The sequence below is a fragment of the Zingiber officinale genome, chromosome 6A, assembly GCF_018446385.1.
Source record: "Zingiber officinale cultivar Zhangliang chromosome 6A, Zo_v1.1, whole genome shotgun sequence".
Lineage (NCBI taxonomy): Eukaryota > Viridiplantae > Streptophyta > Magnoliopsida > Zingiberales > Zingiberaceae > Zingiber > Zingiber officinale.
Genome location: NC_055997.1, coordinates 144,409,999 through 144,423,239, shown reverse-complemented (window position 1 = coordinate 144,423,239; position 13,241 = coordinate 144,409,999). Strand labels below are relative to the sequence as shown.

The 13,241-nt window shown below is 39.5% G+C and overlaps 1 protein-coding gene across 1 annotated transcript; it reads left to right on the top strand.

Moving 5' to 3' along the window:
• The first annotated feature begins 3,351 nt into the window (after positions 1 to 3,351).
• LOC121998470 (putative disease resistance protein RGA3) lies at positions 3,352 to 7,553 on the top strand. Its single transcript, XM_042553413.1, has 2 exons — positions 3,352 to 6,897; positions 7,364 to 7,553. Exon 1 carries the CDS (start codon positions 3,491 to 3,493, stop codon positions 6,824 to 6,826), a length of 3,336 nt encoding a protein of 1,111 aa, XP_042409347.1. The 5' UTR covers positions 3,352 to 3,490; the 3' UTR covers positions 6,827 to 6,897; positions 7,364 to 7,553.
• Positions 7,554 to 13,241: the final 5,688 nt, after the last annotated feature.

The window sequence follows — 13,241 nt, the reverse complement described above, 5'->3', positions numbered from 1 at the left end:
GCTGCTCCACTATCCTTGCTGCTTGGGCTTGTACAAGCATGTCGAGCTCCTCCTTTGTTAGCATCATCATGGTGAGTCATCCAACATCCTTCATCTTCTCATCTCGGATGCAGGCTATGTTCCCACAAACAATGCTAAAATGATCCTGTCCGAAAGCGGGAAGGTGGAAAGCTGAGGATCTAGCGGCTTCGCTGACCGGTTGTAGACCTTGCTCCACTCTGAAAAACAAGTAATGTCAGTGTCGAGCCAGGGAAGAGGTCCCTGACCTTGGCCCTCCGATGCTCAAGTCAGTCACCGAAATAGTGGAAGAAAGTGGAGCAACAATAAACCTAGCGCAAACAGTGATTGACGTGTACCTCTGCCGGTGATGGATCCCACTTTATATAGAGCCTTGGTGGGCGACATACACACTCCTCGAGGCGTGGGCACGTTTTTCAATATCTCCTATGAAGGGACATGTCAGGAAAGTACCTATGACACTATACCTTAACAAGACTTGTATATCCCTGACAAGACAATAGAAGCTTCCGCCGTATGATTCGCCTGTCGACCATGTCTCGTGTCAGCGACACTATCTTCTAGAAGGATATCGATAGATACGACAATGGTCCCGTTGCTTAGTCGAACGGGGTAGCCGCTTGACCGAGACTCCTCCGCTCCGTCGACTTCAGAGAGATGACAAGGGTCCCGTTACTTAGCCGAGCAGGGGTAGTCGTTCGACCGAGATCCCTTCACTCTGTCGACCTTAGTTGCTCTTCCTTGTAGTGACAACGTAGTAATATGCTCTCCCCATTCGGACCAGCTCTTCGGTCTCCTCAGCATTTTGTTGTTATGCACTGAGCGTCTGATTATCTAATCATATTATCATGAGTTGGGCAGGTGGCCCGCTTGGACATGTCTCCTACCGGTCGAGCACTGACTGTCCTGACTGGCCATTGCAATCGTCCTCCATTCGACCCTTTGACATCCTTGCTTTGACCTCCACTTTGACAGTTGACCCTGTGCCAGGTGGGCCTCCGTATATCGCCGCATCAATCTCTAAGGTGACAGCTTCACCTTTATGCTCCAATAGGAGCTTTGATATCGTCCTAAGCGAGCGGGTAACCATGTGTTAGCTAGATTTGCAGAATTAAGCAATGGACAAATCTTGGTGAAGTCCTGGAAATACCCTCCTAGATGGGGGTCTGCTCAGTACCTGATTTACTTCCTCCTAATCGAGTTAGACAGTTAGGGGGAGGAGGTACTAGGGTAACGGATTTCACCTTTTTGCAAAATAAGAGCTTGGTTACCAATTAACGTCGGACAAGATAGTGATTATCTTGTGGATTGTATTAATTCTACTGATTCGACACGAATGCCAGAAATAATCTTATAAAACATATTGATTCAAAAGAATACTTGAAAATAAGGAAATAAACAGCACTATCGAAATATATTATTACTTCAAAAGTTTTACTACAAACTAACGGAATCAATAAAATCGGTAAGATAATCACTATCCTCCTGCTCGACGCCATTAAAATATATATTGAATTATTTTTCTTTGACCTCTAGATTCGTAAGGGGTCGAGGTTAGCTGGACATGTCATCTTACTTGTTGATCAAAGGTGTATCATTATGCTTGTAATATTGAATTTGTTTTTCTTTCAGAAAATTAAAGCTACGTACGCAGCTGTGAGTTTATTCATTATGCATGCACGTCTTAAAATGACGATGTTGTTATTAGCCTTTTTCATTTGTGTAGCATCTTGGACTTCGGGCATGACTTCCTGTCTCAAGTCCTCAGTCTTCAAAATGAAGTGCCATCCTCTTTATGGATATATACAGATTTCAAGCTTAAAAACGCCATTCAGGACAAGATATATAAAACTTCGGGTTGTCATTCATATATATATTTTTAGATATATATGTTTGATCTGTGATCTATCAATTCTTCCAGTGTGTCGATATGTTAAGAATCAGTGTTGAAAGAAATGATGTCCTCTGTGTTAAGAGAAAAAGAAGATGTGGGAAAAGTAATTAATCATTGTTTGCAGCTTTCGTTTGGAACAGTAGTGATTCTGATATTTTCTTATGATCAATTTCATCCAATTTCTTCATTGTCGATATGGTTATATATCTAAAGAAAAGCTTTCTTGGAGGGATGGTGAGTGACGATTATGACTTAATGGTGAATGCTAATTTACTTCTTTTCTTCTCTGTAATTTCAGTATATAATTTGAAGTTTATGCTCAAAAGAATTAAATTTTGTGCAATTTAATTAGTTTTAAAATTATTTTAATGTTCTATAAGTTAAAATATATAGCAATTTCATCCCTAACTTCTTCTCTTCTCTCATGATCTTCTTTTCTTCATTGTCGTCGATCGCTAGACTTGGATTGTCACCAACCAACCTCTAGTCTAGTTCTTCCGATCTATCAGACCAGTTTCTTTGGCTCAAGTGAAATGGGTGCCAAAGCAAGGAAAGCTTTAAAGAGATGATGAAGATGAAGACATAAATTAAGCAAAGTAAGCTTTTTAAAAAGATGTTGTTTAAAGGCATAAAGCAAAGTAAGCTTTTTAAAAAGATGTTGAAGAAGACAAAGTAAAGAAAAAAAGAAAAGCTTTTTAAAAAGTTGATGGAGAAAGACATCTTTAAATTATGTATCATATATATATATATATATATATATATATATTTATATATTATGAAAGATATATATCTTTTCCAAAATACTCTTCCATTTATTACGATCTAAAAACTTAAAATAAAAACAATTTTTTTTCTTACGTGAAATGAATTGAACCAATGTAAAAAATAATTATTTTATCAAACACTTTCTTCAAAAGTCATTATAACTTTAATAAATTTCAGATTTATATCAAGTTAATTATATTGAACTCATGATACCTCTTTAATATATTCATATTTTTATTTTTTTTTTTAATTAAAAATAAAAACCTAATTTTTAATAGATTATTTAGAAGAGAGAAAATATGAAAAATAAAGTGAATAAAAGAAGCTTAGGTTTATATTAAATTGATATTGTTGCATTCCTAATGACCCACTAAATTTATTATTTTATTTTTTTTCAAATTTATTAATGAGTTTTGATTGGATTAAATCCATGTATATTCTTATTTTTAAATTTAGAGCATTAATAAAAAAATAAAACAAAACTTAAAAATTACAAGGAAAACTTAACTTTTTTTTTAATAGCTAATTAAAAAAAACAACAACTAAATTAATACTATTCTACTCCTAATGACCCGCTGGGTAGATTCAATGAAATAACCACCCACGTCACTGCCATGGCGAGCTGGAATTTGTAAATAATCTTAATTATTGGAGAATGGAGACCCAACCCTTTTTAATAATTCATCAAAAAGAGAGACTTGAAGAAGTCGTCGCCCTGCAAAAATATTACTTCTATGTTCTCCTCCAAGCTGATATCTATCATTAGCCAGATCCACACCCAACAACTTGTGCATCCTTAATTCATCCGGAGCTATGGAAGCAACTTTAGTAACTGCTGCGTCTCGCTTCATGGTCCAGAATGTGTCAGATCTCCTCCAACTCGAGGAGAAACTCAAGGCAATAACTGCAAGTAACAAAACGAAGATGAAGAAGCTCAAGGAGTTATCCAAGATCATTGACGCGGTGATCCAAGATGTCGACTCCCGCCCTTTTATTGATGCTGCTGTGAAGATCTTGCTGACGAAGCTCAAATACTTGGCCTACGATCTCGAGGATGTTGTGGATTACTATGACACCACAGTCTCGCAGAAGAAGCAGAGATCAAACACTTCTTTAAGGTCGGTGCGTGATTTCTTCTCTCCTAATAATCAAATTGTGTTTAAGAGTAGGGTAGGTGGCATGATTAAAGCTATAACAGAAAGTCTGGATGATATTTTGCTGCAAAAGTCCATTCTTCTCAATTTGCCACAAGGCAGTATCCGTATGTCGGAACTAAGTCTCCACAGAGATACCCACTCCCGCAATAGTTTGGTTGTTATAGGGAGAGAACCAGAGAAGAATATGATTGTCGACATGTTAACAAAGGATGATGATGATGATGAAAGCGACCATGGCACAGTGAAGGTCATTGCCATCGTTGGGATGGGTGGCCTGGGAAAGACTACACTTGCTCAGCTTGTTTTCAATGATGCGAGAGTGAAAGATCACTTTGCAAGTCCAAGAATGTGGAAACTTGTCGGGGCTGAATTTGATCATGCAAAGATAATGAAGTCTGTTTTAGAACTGGCTACTGGTGCACCGGTCAACATCTCAGAAATAGAATTAGTGAGGCAGAACCTAGAAACAGCATTATCTGGGAAGAGATTTCTGCTCGTGCTGGATGATGTATGGAATGAAGATCAAGAAAAGTGGGAGGTACTGAAAGCAACCTTAATATGTGGGGCGAAAGGAAGCAAAATTTTGGTGACAACCCGTAGCCAAAAGGTCTCTTCAATTATGGGCTCATCCAATACCACCACCCACCAAATACAACAGTTGTCCAAAGATGATTGTTTGTCCTTGTTTCAACAATTTGCTTTTGGAGATCAAGCAGTGGATCAAAGTTTGATGGAAATTGGTGGAAAGATTGTTGAGAAATGTGGCGGTGTGCCCTTAGCTGCCATATCTCTTGGTAGCATGCTCTATGGCACTCGAGATGAGACTTATTGGGACTCGGTATTGAAGAGTGAAATATGGCAGCTCCAAGATAAGGAACAGAAAGTGCTAGCTGTACTAAAGTTGAGTTATGACACTCTCCCTCCACAGTCAAAGAAGTGTTTTGCATTTGGCTCCTTATTCCCGAAAGACTATAGGATGCAAAAGGATGAATTGATAAAGCTGTGGATAGCAAATTATGGCTTTATACATTCGGAAGGAAATTTTGATGCTGAAACAGAGGCCAACCGTGTCTTTGATGGTCTTGTGCTGAGATCATTCTTTCTCTCGGACCCTTTAGAAGTTCATCCTCATGTAACCAAGTGCACGATGCATGACTTGATGCATTACTTGGCACGATCAATGTCTGAAAACGTATATTGGAATGTTGAAGACTCAGTGGAAGATATTGGAAACAGAACGTATCATTTGCACCTATACTTGGCAGATATATCAAAAATTACTCAGGCCTTAGACAAGAAGCCATTGTACTTGCGTACCCTTATATTGAATTGTTGCAAATTATCTCTGAATGGCAATCTACTTAAAATTGACTTCTCAGAACTGAAATTCTTGCGGGTGTTAGATTTAAGTAACAATGAGATCAAGGAGGTGCCAACATCAATAGGAAATCTGATATATTTGAGGTACCTCAACTTATCTAGCAATTGTATTGAAGTTCTACCCGACTCCATTACCCTTCTCTCCAATTTACAGTATCTCAATCTCAGTTGGAATATGGAACTTCAAGAGCTACCAAAAGATTTGGGGAATATGCAAAGCCTTCGAGATCTTAATTGCAGGCGTCATGAGTTTCGAGATTTTAGATTGACACACATGCCTCGGGGATTGTCACGGCTAACTAATCTTCGAAGTTTACCTGTCTTTGTTGCTGGGGATGGACCTGACGCATGCCCAATTACAGAACTTGAGAATTTGAAACTTCATGGAGAAATGGATATCATATTTTCCGAGAATTTTACTAATTACTCTTGTGGTGGACTAAAAATCTTGAAGAATAAAGACCTGAATAAACTATGCATAAAGTTTAATGGTTCAGAAAGATATGACGAGGCCATGTTGGATGATCTTTGTCCCAACACAAGCTTAAAGAAGTTGTGTATAAAGGATTATGTGAGCCGACAATTTCCAGCATGGTTGATGAAGTCACAGTTGCCAAATTTGGTTGAAGTGAGCCTTAAAAGCTGCTGTGGTTGTGAGCACATTCCTCAGTTTCGAAATCTACAGTTTCTTAAGAAGCTTGAATTATGCAAAATGGATGGCATCACACAGATGGGTGCTGAGTTCCATGGGGACGGAGGCTTTCCTTCCCTTCAAGAGCTCTGCTTGACTCGGATGGATAATCTAGAGGAATGGTCAAAGTCTGATGGTGACGGTAAGTTGTTCCCTTCACTGCAGTTGTTGCGGCTTTCTGATTGTCTTAAATTGAAAAGTATGCCGAGGCTTCCTACAATCCAACACCTTGAGATATCATGCTGTAGAGGGAGCCTACTCTCATGCATCGGAAGTCTGACTTCTCTTTCGGATCTCAAATTGGATAAGATGCGCGACATGACAGTTTTTCCAAGTGGTTACATCAGAAACCTCACATCCTTGGAGGAATTACAAATTACAGAATGCAGACAACTCCAATCTCTTCCTGGGGATGAAATGCAGCACCTAAAATTGCTTCGTTTATTGACCATTAAAGGTTGTCCGAGTATAATATTGCAGCCAGAAGAACTCGTACAAATCTTGAATTCAGTACAAGAGTTCCAAATACAGATTTGTGGCAACACAGTCGATTTACGTGGGCAACTGCAATCCTTACACACGCTCAAAGAATTGTGTCTACGCGGTGCACATGGATACAAACCGAAGTACGGAATCGCAAAATTAGAAATTTGTTGTTGTGATGATGAATTGGATCCACTGATGACAGCAGAACCAACAAGCAGTGTGCTAGAAAAACTATACATAGATGATTTTTCCAATCTCAGGACTTTGCCTCACTGGCTGCAGCATCTCAAGTCTCTTAGTTTACTATCAATCGAGAACTGCCCACGATTACAAAGTGTGCCTGATTTGAAGAATCTACCTATGTTGAAAAGTTTGAGGGTTTTCGATTGTCCAGAATTGGAAAGAAGATGCGAAAAGAAGACAGGCAAAGATTGACCCATCATCTCACATCTTCCCTGTGTTAATATTTAACAGCTCCTCGTATTCAACCGGACAGGGTTAGAAAGGTAAGTTAGAAAATCATTTAATTAGTTGAATAAAATAACAGTATTTCTATAGTTACACAACTAAACTGCTTGTTTGCTGGGATAGAACATGATTTCTTTTATATAATTATATATATATTATTAAATAAAGTACTTATATCTTGATAAAATGTAACAATGGCACAATATGCTTTGTATGTAGCTTCCAAGACAAATATATTGTAATTCAAATGTGATCATATTGATCGGAATAATTCTAAAATAACAGGTATTGGATGAATATCAATTATTCCTCCCATCCCTTAATCATTTGGCGTCGGTTATAGACTAACCCTATAATTTATTTCCCTTCATATAACGTTGAAACAAAACACGGACCATGTGAAACACTTGAGGATACACATCAATTCAATTATATATGTATAGTGTTGTTATCATCCTTTAATTTTTCAATATGATAATATTGATTTGTTTCCTTTAATCGTAGGAGAAAAAGTCGAGGGAGCTGGCTGAGCATAAGATCATGGTTATTTTTTATAGGTGCATCTGTTGTGCTTTATGAATTAAGTTGTTCGCATATATATGATTTATTATATATATGTCACATTACTACTTATTTTGTTGTGGGATGCATTATGATTTTTCTCTTTTAAGGATTATTACTATGTTGTGTGGAATTTTTTTGTTGTTTTATGATGTATAATTATGTAATAAATAAACAATTTGATATTGAGTGACTGTTTTAATATAAGTTTTATCTTAAATGTTTTGTTATTGAGATTCTTGATATATAATGCATCTCGAAAAGTGTAAAGAAATATATTTTTATTTCATTAAAATTTTAAAAATTTATTGATACTTGGATCGACACATAAATTGAAACAGGATGATTAATACACTTTAAAACCGTTGGTATAGCTGTTATGTTTTTTTTTTTTACTTACTTAAAATTTTATATCGATTGTTATGTTTAAAAGTACCAATAAATTTGATATTAGTTAGCTATTTTTAAACTCTATTATAACTAGCTAGCCTTTAGAATCATAAAAAAAACTAAAATTTAATCTAATTAATTATAATCGAGGACTATATATATATATATATATATATATATATATATATATATATATATATATATATATATATATATAAAACCCATAATATTAAATTTTCATTAAAACTTAAATATTTTGTTTACATTTGAAATAAAAAAAATAAATATAAGATAAATGACTAATATCAAAAACTACCATAATTCTTTATTTAAAATCTTGATTATAACGGTTCATATTCAATTGCATTTAAACCTTTTGAACTAAACATACTAAAATTGTCGATACAATCATGGCTAAGGTGATTTAAGTTAAGGCAAACGAAATGAGACTTCACTTGTGTAACAAGTGTGTATGAAAAGTCAGTGCAAGTTGGAAGATCAAATGTAAGACAAGGAAAATTTAAGATGATCAAAGACTGTATTCTTAGTAAAATGTAAAAACTCAAGTAGATCATTAGATCAGATGCAAGTGAAAAGTTCATACAGTTGGAAGACCGGATGCAAAGTGAAAAAAAAGTCCTAGAAGATCAAGGATCGGATTCTTGACAAAAGGTGGAAATTCGAGTAGATCATGATATTGGATGCAAGTTCAGATGCAGACCCAAAAATGAGAAAATTTTATACACATCAAGTATTTGGAAAAAAAAAGTAGAGAAGTTTAGAAGATTTCAGTCATTAGAATGGTTAACAATAGATAAACAGTCGATTGATACATATGTATCAATCGATTGATACTTAAAAAATAGAAGGCTTTTGTCTGGCTCTAATGCAAGTATCAGTCGACTGATGCTTTGTATCAATTGACTGATGTCAATCAGAAATCAAACAGAAGCGTGGTGGATTAGTTTCCTACAAATAGTGTCAATTTGATCCTTTCTGTAAACATCAAGATCCCTGACTCAAACATAGTCAGGGTCGAGATCCCAGCTGCAGTAGCAACCTCCTCTTTGTACAAGAGTCGAGTGCATATCGTATCGATATGTCCCTTTCAAGGCACAAACTCTCTCGACTCGGATATAGTCGGGGTCAAGATCCACCTGGTTGCGGTAGCGAACTTGCCTTTGTACAAGGGTCGAGCACGTATCGTATTGACATGTCCTTTTCAAGGCCCAAACTCTCCCGACTCGGATATAGTCAGGATCTAGATCCTCTGGGCTACGATAGCGAACTCGCCTTTGTACATGGGTCGAGCAAGTACCGTATCTCCTTGTCCTTTTCAGGACTCAAACTCCCCCAACTCGAATGTAATTGGGTTCAAGATCCTCCAGGCTTCGGTAGTGAACTCCCTTTTATACAAGGGTCAAGCGAGTATCATCTTATCCTTTTCAGGGTGTAAACTCTCTCAACTCAAACATAGTTAGGTTCAAGATCCTCCAAGCTACGGTAGCAGAATCCCCTTCGTATAAAGGTCAAGCGAGTATCGTATTGCCTTGTCCTTTTCAGGGCTCAAACTTTCTCGACTTAGACATAGTTGAGGTTGAGATCCTCTAGGCTACGATAGTAAACTCCCCTTCGTACAAGGGTCGAACGAGTACTGTATCAACTTATCCTTTCCAGGACACAAACTCTTCCAACTCGGACATAGTTGGGGTCGAGATCCTCCAAGCTACGGCAGCGGACTCTGCACAAAGGTCGAGTGCACGCCATATCCCCCCCCCCCCCCCCCCCCCCAACAAAATGGCGGTGGCATAAAGCAACATAAATTTCTCAAATTTCTATCATATTCATAGGAAAATGTTATAAAGGATAAACAATAAATAAGTACATCTCAAAAATTAATAGCTTCTTCATCAGGGATGCTCTCTTTGATCTTCAAAAGGTTGATGATTAAGAGATGAGAATCAACAAGGAGCTTCCCATCCTCCACCAGCTGCTTAAGGGAGTCATCAATTCCATATTGCACCATTAGAACAAGACGAGTGCTGACAATATCATAAAACTCCTATGATCATAGGAATTCTTTCTTCCTGGTGATCCAACGTTCATCCTCTCCCGTCTGATGCTCCTCAAGCTCGTACACCTTACCCTCCAATTGATCTTTCTGGGCTTCAAGCGTCAACATGAAAGCTTGTACTTCCACTAGGGAAGCCTCTTGGATCCTTGCCTCAGATTGGACATCCTCTGCTACAATAATGGCGGCCTCTAATCCACATCGATGGATTTTCACCAGGGCCTTGGCCGACTCAGCCTCCCCTCGAGTGACTCCTAGTTCCACTTTCAAGAGATACTGCTCTTTCTGGCTAACCCCAAATCAACCTGAGTGGATGCCTCCTTGGCTGTAACAGTCTCCAATTATGTTTGACGGACTGTTGCAACAACTATCAATTTATCAATCTCCACCTCCTGTTGACTCGCAAGGTGCACCAAGCTAATCCTTTCCGCTGTCATCTCTGTTATCCCCCTCTTTAGTTAGGTGATCGTCACTTGGTCAAAACTGGTGTCATCCTATTATCGCTTTAGGCAATCAACTTCATACTGTGTAAGGGTTATCTCCTCCTGAGTCACGGTCAAAACTATCGGAGAAGGGGTTGCAGCTAATTAGATCTTCAGTTCAGCTATGTAGGTTTGCAATTCCCGCCAGCCCTACCAAATCTCAAGGTATCGTTGGTCGAATACCATCAGTTGGGACATGCGTCTGACCCCGTTTAGCAGAAGTTCATATGTCAAAGCTCAAATGGACATGTTCTATTCCTCTTCTTCATCGCTCTTCTATGTGAGAGACGATGGACCATAAAGGGTGACATCCAACCTGTGCTCTTCTTAAACTGGGTCTTGGGATAGTTCTATAGCGAAGGGAATGGCTTCTTCACCTGGTAAATTCTCCTGACAACCCATAAGGTTTGGATCCACAGGAGCATGTGAAGGACCCTTCCCCATGTGGGAAGTGTTGGAGGATCGGTGGCCGGCTTGAAAGGGGGTTGGATAGACGGCGCCTCCAAATCCATGCTTCCTACACTATTGTTAGCTTGCGCAGCGGAATACAGATAAAAACAAACAAGCTAAACTAAATACAAGACAAAGAAAGGAAATGCAAACCAAACCGCTAACATGTTCGTTTACGTGGTTCGGAGATAACTTGCTCCTACTCCACGGCGTGTCCGTAAGGTGGACGATCCCTCAATCCGTCGGTGGATTAGTCCCCGGCAAACTCCGGCTAGCTCAACCTCCTTGTGGGTGGAGAAACCTCACCACAACACTCACCAAAAACACTTGGACACAAGGGAACCTTTGAGCACTTAGTGACTACTAATTAGGCTTTAACCAAGTCTAATTTCGTCAGGTTGACCGGCCATCCCAAGCTCCCTCTTATAGAGCTTGGGGAAACCAACCTTACTGATTTGCCCGTTACCAGTCGACTGGTTCCTGGACCAGTCGACTGGTCCTAGCCGTTTTGGGCACAGAAAGCTTCTGTGCTCACCACCAGTCGACTGGTACAACCCTAAACTTAGGGTTTCCCATCCCGAGTACATTTCTCTCGCACTCGGACCCTCACGACTCACTTGACTCTTCTTTGCAGCCTTGACCTTTTGCCTTCAAGCCTACTTCCTTTGGCTCTCGTCCCTTGGATGCATCCAAGCCCGCGGCTCGTCCCCAATGTCATCCTTCGCGTATGCCTCGAAGTCGCTTCCCTCGGCCCTTGTCCTTGCTGCCTTGTCCACGGTCCCTCGGATGCTCCATCCTTCACCGGACCCGAAGCCGTCAACCTGAGTCACATGTGTCACCTGCAGTCCTGCACAACTCAAGTACACATATCAAATAACGAGGGTAAACCTAACTTAAACCCTTTGCCCAAACACCAAAACACATGGTCCCGCGGACCATTGGGATTGCTTCAACAATCTCCCCCTTTTTGGTGTTTGGCAATACGTTTAAGTTAGGGAAAACATATAGCAAATAAACATGCTAAAACAATGGACTTACGATGCCAAGGCTACACACTTGGACTTACTCCGCCGAATGGACTTACGTTGCCAAGGCTACACACTTGGCAACCGCCGAATGGACTTACGTTGCCAAGGCTACACACTTGACAACCGCCGAATGGGCTTACGTTGCCAAGGCTACACACTTGGCAACCGCCGAAACAATGCACCAAGCATTGGAACCTATCACAAGGCTCCCCCTACACCTAAGCTCCCCATTGAGCTAGGATTTTTCCACAGGGCTTTTTAAGAACCTATCCCAAGGCTCCCCCTACACCTATGCTCCCCAATGAGCTAAGATTTTTACAACGGGCTTTTTAAGAACCTATCCCAAGGCTCCCCCTACGCAAAGGCACTAAAGGTTTTCCCAACTAAACCTTAATTCTCCCCCTTTGCCTAACATCCAAAAAGTTCTCCAACAATATCCCAATTGTTGAAAACTTATCATCCAAACTGACCCTAAACTCATGTATTAATCCCCCTTGGATCCCATACATCTAAGCGAGTTGACATGGTCACAAATCAATGCTGAAAACAGTTTCAGACTGGTATCAGTCGACTGCCCTAAGTGCCAGTCGACTGCCCCCTTCAACACAACCTTACAGAACCATTCTGTGGTCGAAAAACACTGTTACCAGTCGACTGGTATCTGTACCAGTCGACTGGTACCCTATTTCTGAAAAAAATAGCCTTTTCAGGCCAACTTCATAAATGCACCAGAAATTCCCTAGACCTCCAAAAATTCCCAAATTTTGTGAAGAGGTCTATTGTACCCTTGTCTACTTGGAAAAAATATATTAAAAAATATATCTATCACCAATCCCAAGATTGACACAAAATCCAAAACTAGCTAAATGGTTCAATTGAACCTTGACCTAAAGTCCTAGTTTTGACTTCCTCTTGATGTATTTGCCCATACCAACCCACAATGCATCCCTAGCATTGGTTTACATGGAATCTATACATTCAAAACCAATTATCACGCTATATGACCCCAAATGTCATATTTCTTGCATGAAACACAAACCATGTGTGCCAAATCCCTAGGTTTGAGACTCAAATCCATCTCCAAACCTTTTGGCACACTCCATGGCTCCTCTAGACTCCCAAGTAGTACCCACCTGAGATCCATTGGCCATGGGTCCCAAATTGACTCTTAGAGCTCCCCCTAGAGCTCTTAGCCTTAGTCATCTTCTTAGATGCTTTCTCCACTATGGCTAAACCACAATGGTGCACCTTAGACACATCATCCTTACCATAATCATATGCAACCCTAGCATATTTCTTCTCATTGGCTTTAGATGATTCTCCCTTCCCCTTATCATGTGCCACCCTAGCACATGGTCTTCTTTTAACCTTGGAGGGACTAGATTGGTATCCCAAACCCG

Bases quoted from the DNA above. Each gene is read 5' to 3' on its own strand.
- LOC121998470 (XM_042553413.1), top strand. From the start codon at position 3,491: ATGGAAGCAACTTTAGTAACTGCTGCGTCTCGCTTCATGGTCCAGAAT.